This window comes from Pavona decussata, unplaced genomic scaffold, assembly GCF_977016875.1.
Source record: "Pavona decussata unplaced genomic scaffold, jaPavDecu1.1 SCAFFOLD_186, whole genome shotgun sequence".
In the NCBI taxonomy this organism is placed as follows: domain Eukaryota; kingdom Metazoa; phylum Cnidaria; class Anthozoa; order Scleractinia; family Agariciidae; genus Pavona; species Pavona decussata.
Genome location: NW_028145595.1, coordinates 1082397 through 1106220, shown reverse-complemented (window position 1 = coordinate 1106220; position 23824 = coordinate 1082397). Strand labels below are relative to the sequence as shown.

Below are 23824 nucleotides of genomic sequence, written 5' to 3'. Positions count from 1 at the left end.
ACCTTACAAATAACTAAACTACAGCTGTAAACTAAAGCATTGGGGACAACTCCAGGCTGAGTAGAAAACATTAATTTATATATAATTACCGCCTGAATTTGAAATAAATGGCTGAAACTGATTTCTGGACTAAATTTATGTTTATATATATCAGCAACGTAAAGAATATTTTATATTTGTACTATATAATTAATTGCTGTGGTGGGCCTGAGTACTAGCAGATCTCTTTAGAGCCCAGTGCCCAGGACGAGCCAAACTCGATTTAGGTCGCTTTGTTCATAACTATTTACTTCAACCTTATCTTTCCATAGGATTTTTACTGATTTACTTCTTTCATGATATTTTCAGGGATGGGCAACAACGGATGTATGAACAAATTTTGGTAGAAGCAGGAGCCAGTACGCACAAGTAGAGAGTAGAAGTGGCAAATCATTCAGGGCTTTTCGTCGTGGAGAAACTCCATGCTAATTATAACTCACGCTTCGTTTATCATTCTCTATGTGAATACGTTTCTTCATTTAGCAGATTTTGGTCGAGTCTCCCACACAGTCTTTATAGAGAGTTGTATATGTGAAGAAATAAACGACACCACCAACTAACGACTAAGTTTGAGCAATGTGAGGAACATCCGTAAGGCTCAGTTGTATTGGCTCTGAGCCTCCAGCATCAGGCCATTTCATACCGAAACGTTAGATGAGAGGATGTTTCTTGATGCCAACTCCCCTTCCGAGAAAAAAGGTCTGCAAAGCTAATTTCAAAAGTGTGTATTACGACTGTCTGTGTACCGTATTTTGCTATAGACTGTTACAGCTGGTGTCGAGTTTTGAACTAAAATGTACCCATCCTCGAAGATGTGGGCATAATAAACGAGGACATGTAAATAGGTTAATAATTAACTATAATGTATGATTCTGATCAAGTGTATTAACACTAGCAAGGGTTCCGAAGGCTTCCGCTCATCACCGGTTTCACTATAGTCTAAATTCACTACAATTTTGTCCTGCTATCCACCAATCATCACCCGAATTCACAAAATGACACTCTTGCAAAATTTCGTGCTACTGGCCGGTTATTGTACTGTTAGATTTTGCTTTAACTTGCTCATCTTTTTCTTCTTCACTGAGGAATATATAACCACTGACAAACGCGTTTGTTAACTGAACTTGTTTATTTTGAATATTTCATGGTGTTACAATACTTTACATTTTTCAGCGTAATATGTAAAAGGCAAAGGCTGGCGAACGGTCTTTTTTCAAACTGAAAACTGACGAGCGGCGACTTTTGCAAGGCTAAGACGAGTCTCGAGCTAGCATGAAATTATGATTTTTTTTCTCCACCATCCTTTGCTTTGGTCTGTGGTTTCCACAGCATAAGAGGCCTAAAGTCAAGTTACTAAAGCCAGATTAACAAAGAATCAAAACTGCTCTATAGCAACAAATTTTCAGCTCAGGCCTCGATTAATGCAAGTATTAAACAACAGTACAAAAGCAACCATACCTTTGAAAAAAAGACAATACAAGTACATTTACATAACTTTCACCGATCGAGTTAAACTTACAATTATTGCTCAACTACTTCGTATGTACATTAACTATTCGAGCAGCAGGATTTTGCCGATTTGGGGCGCAATCTGATTGCTTTGCGGAAACGCCATTTCCTATTTGGATTGACCAGATGTTTCCTTTGGATAATCGGTATTTTATCCTGTGTTTGACTATATTATAAAATTATAAAATAGAAAAAAGGCCATTGAAGTTATTTACGCAACTCAGAAAGTTGACAGTGAACTACCAACTGAGCTAGCAAGCCAACTGGGAGCTGATAACATATATTGTGAGTTTGTAATATACCCGTGGAGGATGAATAAATGAATATGAAGACCCTCACAGAAAGCCGCTAGGTTGCTTAAGTAACTACGAGGGTCTTGCTCTATTCAATCTTTCACCTGCAGTTGAAATATATGTTTCAAATATTCATATTTATGTATACCTGGATTTATGAAAACATAGCTCCAGAAATATTGCCTTATGTTAGTTTTACTTATGAGATTTTAATTTTTTTCCGTTTTTCTTTTGATTCATAGTCATTAAGTAGAAAGCATACAAAAGTCATTAGGAGACATTTACATGGTTTGTTTTTCAAACTGAAATTTCGGGCAATTTTTGTACAAATATTTTTCCGTTTATACATCCAAATTCTTTGTTTTCGTCCTTTTTTTTCTGCTGTAAGGAACAGCCTTGCCGTCTGTAATTTATTATCTCTTAAAATACTGAACATGGTCAAAAATGTATGGCACAACAACTCTATATATAGGTTTGTTGGTCGGGTAACAAAATATTAAGTTTTGCAATGCAATAACTGCGGATCCTTGCCATCTTTCATCAACATTATCATCCAACGCTAGGAATATTTCCTGTAGTATCCTTTGGATTATCAGGGTGTTTTGCCTGGCTGTTCTGGAACTTAACAGACATCGTATGATTAAATATGGACATGTGTAATCACAGTATTCAATAAACCCAAATTACCAAGTACCACTACAACTTGTGGTATAGCCCCCGGGGGAGGGGGCTACTCCCATAACTTTTATGCTATATAGGTATATGCTACTGCCAAGGGTATATTGTTGAAGCAGTTAGGTCTGGGAAAGGGTATAGAAGTCGGAGAGTTTTGTTCTAGAATAGGATGTCAATGAGAAAAATTTGGTTTGAAAAAAGGTCGTGGGAATAAAAATTAAGACTCAAGTCTAGGATTGGGGGGGGGGGATTTTTTGTGTCTGATCTAGAACACTAGAACATGGTTTGGTATAGGATAAAAGGTCCAAAGTCCCAGTGGCACATCTCCATCTAAAGCTATTCAAAACTCCTCTCAGTACCCCCCCCCCCCCCACCCATACTCCCGGGGGGATATAACAACTTAGTGAAATCTAAATTCAGTTGAATACTCCCAAAATAATATACCTAGGAGGTTGTTTTCGGGAGGTGTTCTGTTCAAGGCCCCGTTTGCATAAAGCCGACCCCCACACTTCAGTGCATACTTAAGAGTTCCCACAAATCTGAGTTGCACAGTGGACAACAAACATACTCTTCTGAACAAAAACAAAACGTTCTAGTGTGAGAGAAAAATTCACTGTCATCATGATTGGAATTAAACAACTACTCGTTATTATATTTTCCCCCATGCTGAGATCAGACCAAAGTGGTCGCCAATCAGAGGTAAAAACTAGAGAGATTTTCAAATCATCAGCACCCAAAGTGTTCACGGTCGCTGTGTGAGGATTCAACTTTGCGTGATTGTGTGTGTGTGTGTGTGTGTGTGTGTGTGTGTGGAGGACGAGGTAGGTGGGTGGGGGGGGGGGGAGGGTGGTAATTTTTCAATTGTTGAAAAGTGGCCGTTTATAAGGGTTGGTCCTACAGGTTTGACTGAATCCTTTTATGATGGTGACTCGGACTGTAGTAATTAACACTGTTTTATTCCCTTGTGTGACATAACGGAAGAAGAGTTCACATTACTGCAACTTACCATCGTCGACAGTTCTGTCACAGTGATCTGAAACATTACTGAAACAAGAAAGAAAACAACACATGTATGACCATCCGTTCACAACGACAACAACTACAACAACAACAACAACAACAACAACAACAAAAACACGTTTTTATAAAGGCAACCTTTAGACAGCAACAAGGACACCACACGGGCTTCGAATTCGATTTCGAGGTATTGTCAGAATCTTACGAATGCTCACAGCACTGAATAATACCAAGGTGGCAGCCACGGAGAGCTGCTTTCCCCTTCTCACGACACACACACGTGCCGTAAGTGGCCCTGTTATACGGATCTACTTCTCCATACGCATTGCCGAAGATGAGTTTGCAATCCTCAGCCAACAGCTCAAACAACGAGTTTATGGAGATGTAATTAAAAACGTCACTTGCGGCAACCACTTGCAAGGACAATGTAACGCACTGGCTTTCGTGTTCCGCTCATGACCTGGGCCTACCACTGCCCTGGTAAAGGGATCGTCACTCGGGAGTGGGACAAATATTTGGTTTTATTAACAGAGCTGAAGACGTAATTTGGCCACCATAAAGTGAGATATGAGTCCTGACGTTTTGAGTGTTAGCCCTTCGCTCGAAATGTCAGCACTCGAATGTTTTTACCGTGACAAAATTACCTTATTTACTCGGTTGATAAAACCAAATATTCATTAATAAAGGGCAGTCACCATGCTACCAAACTTTAGAATTCGCAGACGAAACTTAAAGATGTACCCATTTACGCGAATGAAAGCCGCTCAGCTTTACAGTTCGAATTTGGGGACTTAGGCTGATAGGGTTGAGAGGTTTTCAAATCCTTTAAATTAATAAATCAGTTAAACGGTGACTGTTACAATTAAGCTCAAACAACTTACCTCAAGTGGCCAAAACTCAATGTTACGTCATCCCCGATCAGCACAAACGGAGCCCAGTATTTAATGTCATTGAAGTTGCCAGATTCCCGCATTTGTTTCATGGTCAGGTGGAGAGCCTTACTGGCACGTTGTCCTTCCGCCAAATGCTCGTAGAAGTATCTCATAAACTGCAGAGTAGCTTCGTCACTAATGGCCCACAGTGATGCAAGGACAGAACGAGCACCGGCACCCAAAAAAGCACGCGCAAGACCCACCACACCCTCGGCCTTAATCTTCCCTCGGCCGCTATGGCAGCAGCTTAAGACAACCAATCTTGCTCGCAGTTTGGCATTTAACACATCAGCCATAGTCAAAAGGAAGTCTTCCTCTTTGAGTTTTTTCTTGGCCACCGTTGGATTAGGAGACAAGAAAATTTCACCAGTTTCCGCACGGCCATGGGCTGCAATATGTATCAAGGCCACTGAGTTTAGCCTGCTCAACACTTCAGCTTTTGTTGCCTCTTTTCCAGTCAGAGGTTTGATGTTCAGAATAGCACCGATCATTTCCACCTCCTCTTTGGCAGCCGGAAGCTGCAGGATTCTACTTCCTCTGTAAAGGATACCTTCCACCCATGGATCACCAACAAGCAGTGCACCAGACGTACTGTGGTACCCTTCAGGGCACTCTGTCATTAGCTTCAAACTTGTCAGTGTAGGAACCAGTCGAATTGTGAGCGTTTCAGACAAGTACCTAGAATGTTGGTCCAGAAGTGCAGCATAGGGAACCAAAAATAGTGGACCATCAGGAACAATGATAACATCATCGCTTTGTAGCAGATGTGAAATCGGTCCCAGGACCACATCGGACAACGCCTTTAAAGCATCGCCTTCGCCTACTGCAGATGCCTTTGATTTTTCATCGCGATTTCGATAAGGAACCTCTTCAGATTCTTCATCTGCTGGCCCATCCAAGGAGCGATTCTCACACATGACTTTTTTAAAGACTCCAATCTGTTTGTATGTTTTGTGAGTCAGAGACTCCAAACTATCACTGATTTTCTTTAGCTCGAATTGGCAAAGACTTCCTTTTTGCAGCACCCAGAAGTTGAGTGAACTGGGGGCTTCAGCAAAAAATATCGTCTGCGATGGAAGGTAACTTGGAATGGAAGAGATTATACTTGTCTTCTCAGCAGACACTGGATGAACTGATTTTACGCCGTACTGTGATTCCATAAGATCCATCAGAGCCTGTGCACGTCCACGCTCAGCTGTAAAAAGCGCCTCCATTGTCTTGTTCTGTTGTAACTGAACAAGCCATAAGTTGATGTGGGGAGCCTTATATCGGTTCCGGAAGTCGATTTTCCATCTATCATTCGATTGAAGAAGACCCCTAAGTTCATCAAATAATCGTACACTACATTTATAAAAATCCTCAGCTGTAGAAACATCGTCGAAAAAGTGATCATTACCAAGATCTTGATATGCCGTTGCTTCGAGCATTTTGTGTCCAGTTTCTTTAGCAATACTTAGAGCTTTTCGATGGTACTCGATAGCTGTCTTGAAATCTCTACGCCGGAAATAAACAGTTCCAATGCTCTCATAAGCGTCTCCTTCTGAATCTTTGCTACCAACTTCTTTAAAGACCCTAAGACTTTGCTGATAGAACTCCAAACTTGCCTTAAGGTTACCAAGAAAGAAATAAACAGAACCAAGCCTCATATGTAGTTCTCCCACTGACAGCTTGTTCCCAACTTCTTTGGCGATATTAAGAGCTCGCTGATAACACTTGGTAGCTTTCTCATAATCCCTTTCAGAGAAGTAATCACCACCAAGCGCACTGTATGCAGTTCCTTCTGAATCTTTGTTCCCAACTTCTTTCATGATGCTAAGAGCTTGCTGATGGAACTTGATAGCTTTCTTGAAATCAGCAAGAGAGCGGTAAACTTTACCGAGGTTCGTATATACGCCTCCTTCTGAATCTTTGTTCCCAACTTCTTTCATGATGCTAAGAGCTTGCTGATGGAACTTGATAGCTGTCTTGAAATCACCAAGAGAGTGGTAAGCATTACCAAGGTTCGTATATACGGTTCCTTCTGAATCTTTGTTCCCAACTTCTTTCATGATGCTAAGAGCTTGCTGATGGAACTTGATAGCTGTCTTGAAATCACCAAGAGAGTCGTAAGCATTACCAAGGTTCCCATAAACGCTTCCTTCTAAATCTTTGTTCCCAACTTCTTTCATGATGCTAAGAGCTTGCTGATGGAACTTGATAGCTGTCTTGAAATCACCAAGAGAGCGGTAAGCATTACCGAGGTTCGTATATACGCCTCCTTCTGAATCTTTGTTCCCAACTTCTTTCATGATGCTAAGAGCTTGCTGATGGAACTTGATAGCTGTCTTGAAATCACCGAGAGAGTGGTAAGCATTACCGAGGTTCGTATATACGCGTCCTTCTGAATCTTTGTTCCCAACTTCTTTCATGATGCTAAGTGCTTGCTGATGGAACTTGATAGCTGTCTTGAAATCACCAAGAGAGTGGTAAGCATTACCGAGGTTCATATATACGCGTCCTTCTGAATCTTTGTTCCCAACTTCTTTCATGATGCTAAGAGCTTGCTGATGGAACTTGATAGCTGTCTTGAAATCACCAAGAGAGCGGTAAGCATTACCGAGGTTCGTATATACGCGTCCTTCTGAATCTTTGTTCCCAACTTCTTTCATGATACTAAGAGCTTGCTGATGGAACTTGATAGCTGTCTTGAAATCACCAAGAGAGCCGTAAGCAGTACCGAGGTTCGTATATACGCCTCCTTCTGAATCTTTGTTCCCAACTTCTTTCATGATACTAAGAGCTTGCTGATGGAACTTGATAGCTGTCTTGAAATCACCAAGAGAGTAGTAAGCACTACCAAGGTTCCCATAAACGCTTCCTTCTAAATCTTTGTCCCCCAATTCTTTACTGATTATAAGAGCTTGCTGATAAAACTTGATAGCCTTCTTGAATTCAAAGAGGCGACAGTAAGCAATACCACGGTTCATGTATGACGTTCCTTCCGAACCTTTGCTTTCAAATTCGTTGGTGATACTACGAGGTTGCTGATGGTACTTAAAAGCCATCTGGAAATCATCAAGAGAGTGGTAATAATTACGAGGGTTCACATACGGCTTTTCTACTAACTATTTGCTTCCAATACAGTGAGCTCTCTCGTAAGCGACCACCCTTGGTGCACGACAAAGTGGTCGCTTACGGGAAAGATAAATAAAATAAGCCTAATGCTGGACTGATAAATTAATTACCTAAAAATATTACCCCAGCAGCTAACATTAGGCAAATAGAAACTAATTTATTTGATTTTTTCACATCTATTCGTTCTTCTGACGAAACTTTGTGTAACATTTTGGAACAGATCACTGTAACAATTCCCTTTTACCTACAGATCTAATTATAGTAATCTTCTCTGTCTGTAAACTGTCAGTTGTCCGGGGTAGCGTCATTAAAAATTGAACTTTTGTTACTTCTGAGTAATTAATTATTTACTCAGATCATACGCGAATATGTTGGGTGGTCGCTTACCAGAAACAGAAAACAAAAGAATATGTCAAATTTCTGGCCTAAAAAGTGGTCGCGGTCCCTTAGAAATTTGAGTGGTGGTCGCTTACGAGAGAGCTCTTGAAACAGTATTTAACTGAGAAACAAAACGGTTGTTTACGAAGAGGTCGCTTACGGGAGGTGGTCGCTTACGAGAAGTGGTCGCTTTGGGAGAGTTGAGTGTAGATTGATTATATTCTTTGTCGCACGTTCTTGACGTGATGTGTATCGTATTTTTCGTAATCCCCAATGTAGGACGTCATGTAACGTTTTTTAATTTTGGTTGTAAAATGGTTCATCGATATCACGCAAGGAAATAATAATGGAATTTAGTGAGGTTGAATACTTTGGCCCTGAGCATTACGAGATATATTGCAGCTAGTTGAAGACACAAACTGTAACGGCTGAATGAAAAACCTAAATAAATCACAATCAAAGTTCACTATTAAACGAGAGCAGCAACGGGATTACATGTAGATGTTTAATAATTGGGCACCCGACAGATTGCAGCCAGAACCCGCCGTCCGCACAGTCCTATTGTCGGGGGATCCATGGGACGGTCTTACGATTTGTTTGACAGTTAAATTTTTGCATCGACAGCAGAGCATATCACTATTCAATTGCTTGATTTTTTAAAATCATTTTGCCATTAAATTAAATTCCAAGAATATTCAGAAATTACTATTTTTGTTTTTGTTTTTTTGTTTTTTTTTTTTTGGGGGGGGGGGGTAGGAGGGTGTACCCTTTGGTGGTCTGCTCGCGTCTGCTTTCAAAGCACTATATTCCTTCATATCGTTGACATGGGACATGGAGACTACAATCAAGGCACAAGGCCTTTTGGCAAATCTGAAGACCTTCGGATTCATTTTCACTTTTTTAATTATAAAGAATAGCCTAGAAACACTCAACCCATTGCAGCCAAGCTTCAACAGAAAGACCAGGATGTCTTCCAAGCTTATTCTATGATTGACGACACTATTAAAGCAGTTCACAGGGTGAGGTCAAACAGAAGAGGAATGCCATGAATGGTTTGAAGACTCCTCTAGACTGGCTGACAAGATTGGTGCAAGAGTCTCAGCGCCAAGAATCACTGACTGGGAGGCACGCACTTAAAAACAATATAAACCCGGAATCCCATTATCGTGTTAATGTTGCCATACCATAGATCATTTGTTGGAAGAAATGAATTCAAGATTTAGTGAACACAACAGGGCTGGAGCGGAAATCTTTGCCTTGCATTGGTTCGTCTGCCTTGGTAAAGCATGACAGCCTTCGTAATTTAGCAGCAAAGCTACAGGTTTGGCGACAGGACTTACAACACCGTCTGCACTTCTTTTTGAGCTAAAGTAATGGCAAAACTTTTGAAAATAGTGCGCACCAAATTTACTACTACCGGGAAATCTTATCGAGTGTGCAAAACATGCTGACTAGGACAAATATCCGAACATACGAGTTTTTCTTATAATTGGGTGTACAATCCCTGTTAGTTCTACTAAAACTGAGCATTCATTCTCCGGCTTGCGAAGAATCAAGTCACATTTCTGAAACAGGATGTCTGAGGAGCGGTTCACGGGACTTGCACGCATGCACTTGCATCATGACCTTAACGTTGATATTGACGACATCTGTACAACCTTTATTACCACGCACAAGAGGAGGATGTAATCGCGAGCGGGGGAAGAGGGAAGGGGACTCGGAGGTCTGGGGGATAAGTAATTTGCCGCAAAAAAATTCCAACAGTGTTTTTGAATCAAAGTTTGGACCCCCGTCCCCCCCCCCCCCCCCCACCCTCCATCAAAAATTCCTGGGATGACGTTGACTCGAGTCGAGGGGTCCAAATATTTTTCTTAACCCAACACTGCTCTGGTTCACTGTGCGAGGGCAAACCGATTCTCGAACTGAACCTTAAGGGGTCACTTTGTGTTCCATCCCCCTTTTTTAACTCCAAAGCCATTGAGGCTTCAGCAGTGAAACTCGGATGGTATATAGCATGTCCAAAACGGTTTCCTTTGAGCTCCACAAAGTGGACTGGTGACGTTATATCACGTGATAATTGAATCATTTGTTCTTCATAGACTCCATCTTAGATCTGCCACCTACATTTTGAATGTGGAGATCTAATTAGCATATTGAAAGTCTTGATCTCAGATAATCAAATGCGCGTGTACAAGCATAAAAAGCTAACACAGAAATAAAATACTACCGCAGGCGATCGACTATATATTTCCATTTGCTACTAAATCTTACTATTTATTAGCTACTAGAAAGGTATTTTTTATACTTTACGCGAAATTTCCGCCTCTAGGAAGCAATAAACATTTTTCAAGTTAAGATCTAAGTAGCATATTGACAGTCTTGATCTCAGACACAAGTATAAAAATCTATTGCTCGAAACCTCAAGAATTCAGGGAGATGAAAATGTTACTGAGACGGTACACTATTTGCTTTTACTTGCTACTACTCTTTACTTGCAACAAGAAAGATATTTTTGATACTCTACGCGAAAATTTCGCTGCTATGAAGCAATGAACATTTTGGATGTAAGCTTACTCTACGCCAAAATCCCACCGCTATGAAGCGATAAACATTTTGAATGTTCCGATCTAATTAGCATATTGAAAGCCTTGTACAAGCATAAAAAATTCTTATAGAAACCTCATGAATTCAGAGAGAGAAAAACTGTGTGCTACCGTATTGTTCATCGCAAATGATCCCATATATGTCCTTGTTCGTCGAAGAGTGAAAGAAACAAAACCTCTAAACTTGAGTTGTGAGACGAACACAGTCTGCTGGCCGCTTTACACAAACTCCAGCGAAGCACGAGGCAGAATGCTTTGCGCAACGAAATTGTGACGTTATTCAAAATGGCGCTGAAAAGGTGAACGGCCGGCCGGCCGGCCGATCGAACGAAAAAACACGGGTCAGCTTTCGCTTGCATGCACAGGGAACCTACGCGATCACAGGCAGCCCAGAAGATTAGGAAGCGTTCTTCCTTCGTCGAACGCAATAAAGTTGTTACCAAATGAATTTTAGGAAAATTCACCAGGTTTGGTGGTGTTTGCTATTTTTATTTGGGAAGTTATAAGTATTCAACGCCAGCTTGACGCTGCAGCACGCAGCCTGAATAGGGTTAAGAGAATAAGGTCTAGTCCGGATCGCTCGTCCGCTTAACCTTTTTAAATGACATTTATTCTGTTGGAAATTATAAATAATGAAACTGTTTTCTATCCTAACAATCAGGGCCTACCAAGAGTAATATCCTGCTAACACTTATTTGCTTTAAAACAGAGAACCTCTATGCTTTAAAATAAAACAAATAACAATACCTTTTGAACACCTTTTTTAAAACGCTTAAAAGCCAAGAAGAGCTGTTGAGAATTGCAACCAAAAATCAGCTTTTTCAATTCGAATGAAATCTATACGAACAGGTGGATGGTGTTGCTATGGGTTCGCCATTGGGACCTCGCATGGCTAACGCATTCATGTGTAACATCGAGAAACAGCTAGAAACCGAAAACAAGATGCCTGCCTTTTACAAACGCTATGTAGATGATACGCTTAGCGCAATGCCTGATTTTGAAACAGCCTCTGAGTTCCTAACGACATTGAACAACAGTCATCCTTCTATCAATTTTACAATGGAGCTTGAAGAAAACGGCAGACTCCACTTTCTGGGAATGGATAAAATCAGGAATGGATGCCGGTTAGACACGAAGGTGTACAGGAAACCAACGGACACTGGGCTACTGTTACATTACCACAGCCAAGTGAACAGTAGATATAAACGGTCATTGCTGAATACCATGCTCAACCGTGCATTTAAGCTCTCATCTACGTGGAAGCTTTTTCATGAGGAATGTGAACGCCTCAAAGAGATCTTTTCCCGACTGCGCTACCCAGACAAACTTGTGATCTCTACCATCCGTCAGTTCATTGATTCAAAAGTATCTGAGGATTCACGTACCCAACAGCAAGTACCAGAGAAGCAAGAAGCCCCAATCAGAATAGTGCTGCCTTTCAAAAATCAGAAATCTGCAAACGCACTGCGCAGACAACTTGGAGACCTCAGTCGGAAGATCAATGTGGATATCAGCCCAGTGTACGCAAGTCGGAAGATCAAGGATGAGATAAAAGTGAGGGAAGACAAGCCACCCCTTGTAAATCAACAATGCGCTGTGTATCATTTTCAATGCGGCCTGTGCGATGCAGGCTATGTCGGCTACACGTGCCGACACCTTCACCAGGGAATTCAGGAACATAAGGGATCGGCAATCGGAAACCACCTGAGGGAGCAGCACAACATGGCCCCAAATGACATTGCGCGAAGTTTTAAAACAGACTCGATTGTCTTATTTTTAAAATGCTTTTTATCAAAGCAAACAATGCGATTCTATCCGCGCTAAATTATTTGTTTAGACCAGTTCTTAGCGAGCGTCATTATTACTTCATTGTTTCATTGTTTTATGTCCTTTTTAAACTTTATATGTTTTATGTCCTTTTTAAACTTTATAAATTAACATGTCTTATCACATTTTAGCGTTCATGACATTCTTACCGATTTTTAACTGTTTGTAATATATTTATGCTAAGGTTTTTATTTTTTACTCGCACTTGAAAATGGCCTCAGAGAGGTCAAAACATCGCGACCTTTTAGCGTGTATTTTTGTCACAAAATCTATTTCTAAGAAACTACTTATTAAAATAAAAAAAAAACACCAATACCTTTTCAGACCTGTTTCTGAGTTCCTGCAGCGTCGCATTTTCTTTGTCAATCTTTTTAAAGTTAAGGCTGTTACATTGTAAAGAAAGCAGGTAAATTCGATGAGACGTTATAATCAAAATTTTCAGTTGTACCTGACTGGCTGCTTTTGCCATAATTCATCGGAAAACTTGAACGTTTGAGGGTCTCCCAGATCTCTAGTGCGATCGGCCCTCAGCGCCCGGACGGGATGAAAGGCACCTATGTTTGTAGCAACAACGAAGCTGGCGGTGAATTTCTTTGGACCTCAGGGTTCTCGAGTACAGTGATACTCGATTGTTACCTGACATGGTCTTTGAAACGGTTTTTTGCAGTAAAAGTAGGGGTAAAATGGCGTACATTAAAGTGGTTCTCTTGTGTTCTCTCTCAACTACTGCAATCAGATAAGAATAATAAGGCATATACATATATACTAAAACTTTCTTTCACTTGTCAAATTGTGTTAATCAGTCACTGCTTGGTGAGGAAGTGAGCTGCAAAGCATCCTATGTTTTATACTGTGGCAGTATAAAAACGTAGGAATGCTAATCATTTTTTATTTATTTATTTATTTATTTATTTATTTATTTATTTATTTATTTATTTATTTATTTATTTTTTGCAGGGGGTGGGGGGAGGGGGGTGGGCAAGGCACGTTTTGTGTGGGGACATACAAGTGATAGACCTATTCGGCTAACCCAATGTTGTACCCAATTCAGATCCCCCTGGGTTAACATTCTTTGTTGATTGCATTTGCATTATAATGTAGCATTTACATTTAAATGATATCGAAATACTTAGAACAAAACATTTTATGCCCAAAGGATTTGAATTGGGTACAACATTGCGTTAGCCGAATTGGTCTATTCAGTACTGCCTTTCATTATGAAAACAACCTTATTACATCCGGGAATGTTTATGCTGCACTCAAAAACTCAGTAATAATTCATAAGCCCATTGACCTATCAAACTCGTCGACAAAACATTACGTGCAGTGGTTTTTAAAACCCGATAAAAACCACCTCCTTATTAGTATGCAGTGTTTAAATTTTTCTGGTTTGTTACTCTCCAACGTTCACAAAAGCATAATTGTTATGAACTCTCCTGACACACGCTTTTCCAGGAATGTTTTTGAAGCTGTTCAAAAACTCGCAGCACATGTTTTATCGGGTCTAAAACCCGATAAAACACTGCTGCTCGTGTTTTAAACATTACATGAAAGAACCAAAGGATACTGCTAATCCTTGATCACACCACTTGATCGCTTCTTCAAACAGATTCAGCTCCACACAAGCACTTGCTCCTAAAAAACATATATGATAACTTGATTTATTTTTAAGTCAAGTTAGTTTACTTCAAAATTTAGTTTCTATGTTTGCGCACATGTATCATGATAATGACGTCACAGTAGAGGATGATGAAAAAGGATCGCCATTTTGCAATACAGCTAGGGTGCGTTCGATTGCCCCTGTTCCGGAATAGGAATACATACAATAATTTCAATAAATTCCTCAAGAGGTTTCTGGAGTTACTAAAATACAAAATCGCTCTTAAATTATCATGTGTCGGCGAAAGTTTGCAGAAATGTCCTCCCAAATTTACTTAAAAGAGAAATCTAACAGCTATTTCGCTTATTATTATTCTGGAATACGGTCAATCGAATGCAGCCATAAACACCAGTTTATGAACAGCCGCTTAGTCTTCGCAATAAGAGGATATAGTTTTTTAAATGATGAAACCCGCTTAATATGGACACAGAGGCGACGCGAACACTTCATACAATAAATAAGTTAATTGTAGTGATGAGGTTTATGCCATGCGCAATGTCAGACATCTGCACGACGTGTGATAAAAGTAGCGAGGTTCAAAGAAAATAACATGTTTCTGTTCAATCATTGACTGGCGATGTGCAGCAATACACTGTTTTTTCAGTTGAAACATATAAAATCGCATATCTACAAGGTAGCATCTTTTACAATAATACATCGTGTAATACACACTGATACAGAATACCAGTTCTAAAAAACGGATGGATATTGTTTAAATTCGCGGCTCGTTGGCCTACCTGGTGTAGAAGAGTCATGATCTATATATTAAGTTATATTTTGCAAAACATTGTAAATGGCCGTCAATTTAAAGATTGTATGGTAGATATCGTGGCGGTACATTTTTGCAGTTAACTCGTTACTTTCTTTTTCTTTTGTCTAGAATTTTAAGACATCTTACCTCTAATGATTGCTTTGACATAGGATGGTTGTAATTCAGTGGCAACTTTCGCATCACTTAGTGAATCCCGATAATTCCCTAAAAATTATAAATAGACAAATAAATTTATTTACCCTCAGGCTGAGGCAGCTGGCCAGACCTCTGCGTTCTCTGCGACGCGAGGAAAGCTAGTTGGTGCAGAACGTAGTAAAACCGCCTAAAGTCGGCGCGAAAAATGTTTTCGAGAACGAGCGAAAGAGCGTCTCGAAACGAATTCAGGTACGGTCCAATTCATTTTCACAACTCAGTTGTGCTAATACAGTAACAAAATAAATGCTGAATAAATAAATAAATTTAAAAAAAAACATCTCACCTAAACGAAAGTGCGCTGCCGCCCTGTTGCAATACAGTTTAGCTTTCAGTTCTTCATCCTTGAAGTTCACTTTAATTCCTTCCGTGTAAACGTTGACGGCGTTACGGAAATTCCTCTTCCCGTATTCATCATTACCTTCATTCTTATAAACCTCTGCTATTGCTAAAAAGAAGAAATTAATTAAAACATACAGTTAATAAAAGGCAATGGTTAATTCCGTATGTAGCCCGTCAAACTTCTTCATTTTAGTGTTGTATATTTTGTAAGCATTTTTGGCGTTGACCATGCACAAACCACAATAGATTTTGAAATGTGTTGGAGCAAATCACCAATAGTAAGATATTCAACTGTAGTGTAAAAGTTAAAAGAAAGGATTGTGCATGGTCGCGGTCCTTTTAACATAAATTGCAACACCATTGTTAACATGGCAAGGTTTCATAACCAGTCCCTCAATAGCCCAATTTCGATATATCGAAATTGGGCTATTAACTATGATGAAAAGATCTTTGATACCGGCTTGGGAGTACTGTGTTTGTCACGCTGTGTGTGGTTTTGTCATGTTGTTTTGAGCCGTTGTGTTTTGTTGTCGCTTACTCGTTGGTGTATTTTGTTCAGTGCTTTTTTGTTCGTTATTAAGTTGAGTGATTTGTCTGTAAGGTCATGGCGAATTGTGTGTATACATTCCCTACACTATTTTTCAGCATACATATTTTAAAAGGGCAGTATCACCTATTTGTGATGTTACTTTCTCAAACTCATTAATAATTCATTAAGAGAAAACAAAGGAAATCACTACCGTGAAGGAGGTTTGGAAATGTGATCTTAATCATCATAAAATTTTGTGAACTTTTGCTTCAAATTTCTCCAAGAATTATCAATAGTTTGAGAAGCTATATCAAACACTTGAAAGAGTGTTTCCTCCTATTTCCAAACACCTCGAAGTTGGTTAAAAAAAACTCGGCTGCGCCTCGTTTTTCCAACCTACTTCTCGGTGTTTGGAAATCGGAGGAAACACTCTTCCTCGTGTTTGATATATTACTTGAATGGCCAAAAAACCCCTTTTTCTATCGACAGAATCGTTAAAATAATGATTCAGTTTTGTTTACTGTAACCACACTACTACACAGAAACTAGTGTTAGTTATCATTGGCCGCTAATGGCCAAGATTGAAATGGATTGAAACTTGAAAAAATTGGCCAATTTTTTCAAGTTCTTCCAGCGTATTTGGAGAAAAAAAAACTGATTATAGTTAGTTCTTCGCAGGAGAAATCAGTTCATATTTTATTCTCGGTGCTCTAAGAGCAATTTGATGTTAGAGAAAAGGTTCCTTGTCAAATATTTGAGCAGTTTCGACCAAAACACAGAGAAACTTCCGTGACAGTGACCCTGCAGTAACCTGAACAACGGTCAACTTTTATTTGAGCCCCAAATTGTATACCCTAATGTAAAAAGACGATACTAATAATGGGGAGGTGAAGGGGCCTATATTGGGGGGAGGGTGGTGTGAAAATAATCACACTATACGATTAAAGAGGTCAGGGAGGGTGTCAATAATTAACGAAAAGAAGGCCTTTACTACACCTGGTGATTTTCCATAAGCTATCATCCGTGGATTCAACGTTTTTGCAACATTTAATGTTAATAATAACAGGGCAAGTAAGTGACGTGACTCTTTACCTCTCAAAGTGTCATCATCAAAATCCAAAGTATCCTCACCAACTGGTGTGACGTCACTTCCAGGTTTGGCTTTAACTTCGCTGCTTGCCATGGATGCTGGGACAACGAATACTTTTAGGGTTAGCTTAAATAATAATGCAGCGATTCATGGACTTATTGTCAACTGTAAGTTAGATACTGGACAAAGACAAACATTCCAGTATTGAGAAGAACTGTTAAATTTCACTGGATCTACGGAGGAGTTTGCTGTATCCATGGACTGAACTCACTTCTCTTTCAACTGTGAAGATTAACATTGAACAGTTTTCCAGTCCAGCGACTTCTGATAAGAGCAAAACATGAATCCTCACCTTTTAAAGTGTCATCATCAAAATCCAAAGGATCCTCACAGACTGGTGTGACGTCACTTCCAGGTTTGGCTTTGACTTCGCTGCTTGCCATGGATGCTGGGAAAACGAATACGTTTGAGTTTAGCTTAAATAATCAGCGATACGTGGACTTATTAACAAGTGTAAGTTAGATACTGGACAAAGACAAACATTCCAGTATTGAGAAGAACTGTTACATTTCACTGCAGTGTCCACTCAAACCTTGTCATTACAAACAGCATTGTATGTTATACAGCAATATCCAAGTAGAATTACGAATTATCACTAACTATGAGTACACACTTTTAATCCCATAGTAAATCAGTAAATAAAGAAATGAAAAAAACAAACAAACAAACAAACAAACAAAACATTAAAAAAACAAACACACAAGCAGACAGAAACAACAACAAACAAACAAATCAAAAATCCAGAGAAAGTTTCTAGCCAATCTGGCGGCTCTGTACTAGGAGGAGAGGAGAGAGTAGGGTTTTCAGTTAAGAGGCGTTTGCTATTTTTTCATCCATGCACTTAACTTAGTTCTCTTACAACTGTAAAGATTAACATTTAACAGTTTTCCAGTCTAACAACGAATTCTGGTTAGAGGATAACATGAATCCTCACCTTTCGATGTGTCATCATCAAAATCCAAAGTCTCCTTATCAGTTGGCGTAACGTCACTCTCAGGTTTGGCTTTGTTTTTACTGTTTGCTATGGATGCTGGGAAATGCAATCGAATTATTGAATCAGTACTCTAAGATTAAAACTCAGTTTTCTTTCAACTGTTGAGATTAACAGAGAACAGTTTTCCAGTTTAAAAACGACTTTTGGTAAGAGAAAAACATAAATCCTCACCTTTCAAAGTGTCATCATCACACTTCCAAGTCTCCTCACCAGCTGGTTTGACAACATTTTCAGTTTTGGCTTTGTTTTCAGTGCTTGTCATGGATGCTGGAAGATCAAATATTTCAATTTATTCAGTATACTCAGCTTATAAGGGTAACTGTAAAATTTAGATGGCGCAACTTTCCATAAAAGATGATCAAGTGCGCTTTTCACGTGCAAAGGAAATAGAAAATATATATAAAATCGCAGACAACAATAATTATAAAAACTTAAGATAAATGAAATTGAAAAGCTGTACTCCATCAAATATATGCCACGCAAAAGTCGTGTGTCTATAAAAGCTTCTTAACGTAAAGCAGAACGGTTTTCCAGTCTTATACTATCAGTCTGTTACGATAATAGCATGAATCCTCACCTTTCGAAGTGTCATCATCAAAATCTAAAGTCTCCTCACCAGCTGGTGTTACGTCACTTTTAGGTATGGCTTCGCTTTCTTTACTCGCGAGAGATGCTGCGAAATGCAATCGAATACTTAATTAGTACTCAAGCGGCGGCGGCTGATCAAAACCCGGGACTGGATTTGTTTTACCCATTGACTGAGAGCTTGAAGCCTCAATGTTTGCGTGGACGTTACATGAACAAGTGTTAGACATAAATAAAAAGAAAACAGAAAATGATAAAACGTTACAGGATCAATCAAAGAAACAAACGTGAAAATAAAAACAGCAACAAACAAACAACACCGAAAACCGAAAAGAGTTTGTAACTATAGTTCTGGCTGATCTACGGAGGAGTTTCCTGTATCCATGGACTGAACTCACTTCTCTTTCAACTGTGAAGATTAACATTAAACAGTTTTACAGTCTAACGACTTCTGATAAGAGAATTACATGAATCCTCACCTTTCAAAGTGTCATCATCAAAATCCAAAGTATCCTCACCAACTGGTGTGACGTCACTTCCAGGTTTGGCTTTGACTTCGCTACTTGCCATGGATGCTGGGAAAACGAATACTTTTGGGTTTTGCTTAAATGATAAGCGATACATGGACTTATTGTCAACTGTAAGTTAGACACTGGACAACGACAAACATTCCAGTATTGAGAAGAACTGTTAAATTACACTGCAGTATCCACTCACACCTTGTCATTACGAACAGCATCGCATGTTATACAGCAATATCCAAGTAGAATTACGAATTATCACTAGCTATGAGTACACACTTTTCATTCCATCATAAATAAGTAAAAAAAAAACAACAAACTTAAGATAAATGAAATTAAAAATCTGTACTCCATCAAATATATGCTACGTTAAAATCGTGTGTCTATAAAAGCTTCTTAACGTAAAGCAGAACGGTTTTCAAGACTCAAAACGACTTCTCCTACAATAATAGCATGAATTCTCACCTTTCGAAGTGTCATCATCAAAATCCAAAGTCTCCTCACCAGCTGGTGTTACGTCACTTTCAGGTATGGCTTCGCTTTCACTGCTTGCTAGAGATGCTGCGATATGCAATCGAATACTTAATCAGTACTCAAGCGACAGCGGCGGCTGATCGAAACCCGGGACTGGATTTGTTTTACCCATACACTGAGGATGGAAACCTCAATGTTTGGGTAGACGTTAAATGAACAAGTGTTAGAAATAAATAAAAAGAAAACAGAAAAAGATAAAACATTACAAGATCAATCAAACAAACAAACATGCAAATAAAAGCAGCAACAAACAAACAACACCGAAACCGGAAAGAGTTTGTAACTAGTTCTGGCGAATCTACGGAGGAGTTTGCTGTATGCATGGACTAAACTCACTTCTCTTTCAACTGTGAAGATTAACATTGAACAGTTTTCCAGTCTAACGACTTCTGGTAAGAAAATAACATGAATCCTCACCTTTCAAAGTGTCATCATCAAAATCCAAAGTATCCTCACCAACTGGTGTGATGTCACTTCCAGGTTTGGCGTTGACTCCGCTGCTTGCCATGGATGCTGTGAAAACAATTATTTTTCTTTTTTTGTTTAGCTTAAATAATCAGCGATACATGGACTTATTGTCAACTGTAAGTTGCATACTGAAAAAAGACAAACGGCACAGTATTGAGCTGAAGTTTTAAATTTCACTGTGTCTACCCAAACCCTGTCATTACGAACAGCATTCCATATTGCACAGCAATATCGAGGAAGAATTACGATATGTTACTAAGTATCGAGAAAACACTTTTCATCCCACAATAAATAAGTACATAAATAACTAAAGTCGACAAATAAACCATTAAATACAAACAAACAAACAAACAAACAAACAGCAACAACAACAACAACAAACAAACAAAACCAAAAGTAAAGAGTTAACAGTTCAGAGGTGTTCGCTGTATCTTAATCCACGCACTTAACTCAGTTCTCTTTCAACTGTGAAGATAAACATTGAACAGTTTCCCAGTCTAACAACAGGTTCTAGTCAGAGACTACTGACATGGTGTCTTACCTTTCGAAGTGTCATCATCAGGCTCCACATTCTCCTCACCAGCCGGTGTGATGTCACTTTCACTTTTGGCTTTCCCTTCACTGCTTGCCTTGGATGCTGGGAAGTGAAATCAGATATTTAATCAGTGCAGTAAGGTTATGCCGGTAAAGTAACGCTGATACTTACTGTTCCTGGAGACACTCTGCAATATTGCAGATAAAATGTTTTGCCAACAACTAAGTGCATAAATAATATTAATAATAATAGTAATAATAATAATGATATTAAAATTTATATTGCACAACTTTCCATATAAGATGTTCAAGTGAACTTTACATATGTAAAAGGATAACGCAAAATATATATAAAATTGCAGATTACAATAAATGTCGTAAACTTAAACCGAGTAAAAGAAATTGTGAAATTCTACTCCATCAATTAAATGCTACGTTAAAGTAGCGGGTCTTTAAAGCTTCTTAACGAAACCCAGAACAGTTTCTTTTTTCCTGATCTAACGACTTCTGATAAGAGAATAACATGAATCCTCACCTTTTAAAGTGTCATTATCAAAATCCAAAGTATCCTCACCAACTGGTGTGACGTCACTTCCGGGTTTGGCTTTGACTTCGCTGTTTGCCAAGGATGCTGGAAAAACGAATACTTTTAGGTTTAGCTTAAATAATCAGCGATACATGGACTTATTGTAAACAGTAAGTTCGATACTGCATACTGGACAAAGACAAACATTCCAGTATTGAGAAGAACTGTTAAATTTCCCTGCAGTGTTCACTCAAACCTCGTCATTGCGAACAGCATTGCATGTTATACAGCAATATCCAAGTAGAATTACGAGTTAACACTAAATATGAGTACACACTTTTCATCCCATGATAAATCAGTAAATAAAGGAACAAAGAAAATCCAACGAAAAATCCATTAAAAAATAGACACACAAGCAAACAACAACAACAACAAACAAACAAAACAAAACTCCAGAGAAAGTTTCTAGCCAATCCGGCGGCTCTACACTTGAGGCAGGAGAGGGGTAGGGTTTACAGTTAAGAGGTGTTTGCTATTTCTTCATCCATGCACTTAACTCAGTTCTCTTACAACTGTGAAGATTAACATTGAACAGTTTTCAGTCTAAAAAAACAATTCTGGTAAGAGGATAACATGAATCCTCACCTTTCAAAGTGTTATCATCAAAATCCAAAGTCTCCTTATAAGTTGGCGTGACATCACTTCCAAGTTTGGCTTTGTTTTTACTGTTTGCTATGGATGCTGGAAAAGAAAATCGAATATTTAATCAGTACTCTAAGACTAAAACTCAGTTCTCTTTCAACTGTGACGATTAACATAGAACAGTTTTCCGGTCTAAAAACGAATTCTGGTAAGAGAATAACATGAATCCTCACCTTTCAAAGTGTCATCATTAATATTCAAAGTCTCCTTATCAGTTGGCGTGACGTCACTTTCAGGTTTGGCTTTGTTTTGACTGTTTGCTTTGGTTGCTGGGAAATGCAATCGAATAATTAGTCAGTACTTTAAGATTAAAACTCAGTTCTCTTTCAACTATGAAGATTAACATGGAACAGGTTTCCAGTCTAAAAACGACTTCTTTTATAAAGACAAAAACATGAATCCTGACCTTTCAAAGTGTCATCATCACACTTCCAAGTCTCCTCACCAGCTGGTTTAACAACATTTTCAGTTTTGGCTTTGTTTTCAGTGCTTGTCATGGATGCTGGAAGATCAAATAGTTCAATTTAATCAGTATACTCAGCTTATAAGTGTAACTGTAAAATTTATATAGCGCAACTTTCCATATAGTATTATCAAGTGTGCTTTATGCAAGTGCATAGGAAAGTGCTTCGATATGCAATCGAATACTCAATTATAAAATCGAAAGTTAAATGAAATTAAAAAACTTTACTCCATCAAATATATCTGGATGCTACGTTAAAAACGTGCGTCTATAAAAGCTTCTTAACGTAAAGCAGAACGGTTTTCCAGTCTTAGAACGACTTCTGCTACGATAATATCATAAATCCTCACCTTTCGAAGTGTCCTGATCATCAAAATCCAAACTCTCCTCACCAGCTGGTGTGACATCACTTTTAGGTATGGCCTCGCTTTCACTGCTCGCTAGAGATGCTGCGATATGCAATCGAATAATTAATTAGTACTCAAGCGGCGGCAGCGGCGGCTGATCAAAACCCGGGACTGGATTTGTTTTACCCATTGACTGAGAGCTTGAAGCCTCAATGTTTGCGTGGACGTTAAATGAACAAGTGTTAGAAATAAATAAAAAGAAAACAGAAAATGATAAAGCATTACAAGATCAATAAAAAAAACAAACAAAGAAACAACAAAGCCGGAAAGAGTTTGTAACTAGTTCTGGTGGATCTAAGGAGGAGTTTGCTGTATCCATGGACCGAACTCACTTCCTCTTTCAACTGTGAAGATTAACAGTAAACAGTTTTCCATTCCAACGACTTCTGATAAGAGAATAACATGAATCCTTACCTTTTAAAGTGTCATCATCAAAATCCAAAGTATCCTCACCAACTGGTGTGACGTCACTTCCAGGTTTGGCTTTGACTTCGCTGCTTGCCATGGATGCTGGAAAAACGAATACTTTTTGGTTTAGCTTAAATAATCAGCGATGCATGAATTTATTGTCAACTGTAAGTTCGATACTGGACAAACGCAAACATTCCAGTATTGAGAAGAACTGTTAAAATTTCCTGCAGTGTCCACTCAAACCTCGTCATTGCGAACAGCATTGCATGTTATACAGCAATATCCAAGTAGAATTACGAGTTAACACTAAATATGAGTACACACTTTTCATCCCATGATAAATCAGTAAATAAAGGAACAAAGAAAATCCAACGAAAAATCCATTTAAAAATAGACACACAAGCAAACAACAACAACAACAAACAAACAAAACAAAACTCCAGAGAAAGTTTCTAGCCAATCCGGCGGCTCTACACTTGAGGCAGGAGAGGGGTAGGGTTTACAGTTAAGAGGTGTTTGCTATTTCTTCATCCATGCACTTAACTCAGTTCTCTTACAACTGTGAAGATTAACATTGAACAGTTTTCAGTCTAAAAAAACAATTCTGGTAAGAGGATAACATGAATCCTCACCTTTCAAAGTGTTAT

General features: G+C 38.9%; 2 protein-coding genes and 1 pseudogene across 3 annotated transcripts; 1 reads left to right on the top strand and 2 right to left on the bottom strand.

Annotated features, from left to right (window-relative positions):
• Window positions 1-891: 891 nt before the first annotated feature.
• On the bottom strand, window positions 892-17066 carry LOC146462597 (uncharacterized). 2 transcript variants are annotated; one of them, XM_085085429.1, is made up of 8 exons: window positions 16975-17066; window positions 15298-15459; window positions 14946-15023; window positions 13955-14022; window positions 12704-12754; window positions 4415-7509; window positions 3523-3560; window positions 892-2462 (listed from the first exon to the last, which is right to left on the bottom strand). In XM_085085429.1, the coding sequence occupies exons 1-8, from the start codon at window positions 17063-17065 to the stop codon at window positions 2434-2436; spliced, it is 3612 nt and encodes a 1203-aa protein (XP_084941555.1). In that variant the 5' UTR covers window position 17066; the 3' UTR covers window positions 892-2433. The 2 variants fall into 2 exon arrangements, with proteins under 2 accessions (XP_084941555.1, XP_084941556.1); XM_085085430.1 differs by having other exon boundaries at window positions 892-2456.
• On the top strand, window positions 10307-12397 carry LOC146462598 (uncharacterized; annotated as a pseudogene).
• A 184-nt stretch (window positions 17067-17250) lies between the features above and the next one.
• On the bottom strand, window positions 17251-23271 carry LOC146462596 (uncharacterized). Its single transcript, XM_085085320.1, has 5 exons — window positions 23181-23271; window positions 18604-18699; window positions 18198-18293; window positions 17967-18062; window positions 17251-17420 (listed from the first exon to the last, which is right to left on the bottom strand). Exons 1-5 carry the CDS (start codon window positions 23269-23271, stop codon window positions 17251-17253), a joined length of 549 nt encoding a protein of 182 aa, XP_084941446.1.
• Between the last annotated feature and the right edge of the window lie 553 nt (window positions 23272-23824).

Bases quoted from the DNA above. Each gene is read 5' to 3' on its own strand.
- LOC146462597 (XM_085085429.1), bottom strand. From the start codon at position 17,065: ATGGCAAGCAGCGAAGTTAAAGCCAAACCTGGAAGTGACGTCACACCA. The intron at 15,460-16,974 runs GTAAAGAGTCAC...TCTTCTTTTTAG, and splicing joins TGATGATGACACTTTGAGAG to CAATAGCAGAGGTTTATAAG. The intron at 15,024-15,297 runs GTGAGATGTTTT...TATAATTTTTAG, and splicing joins GGCAGCGCACTTTCGTTTAG to GGAATTATCGGGATTCACTA.
- LOC146462596 (XM_085085320.1), bottom strand. From the start codon at position 23,271: ATGGCAAGCAGCGAAGTCAAAGCCAAACCTGGAAGTGACGTCACACCA. The intron at 18,294-18,603 runs GTGAGGATTCAT...TTGATCTTCCAG, and splicing joins TGATGATGACACTTCGAAAG to CATCCATGACAAGCACTGAA. The intron at 18,063-18,197 runs GTGAGGATTTAT...TGCATTTCCCAG, and splicing joins TGATGATGACACTTTGAAAG to CATCCATAGCAAACAGTAAA.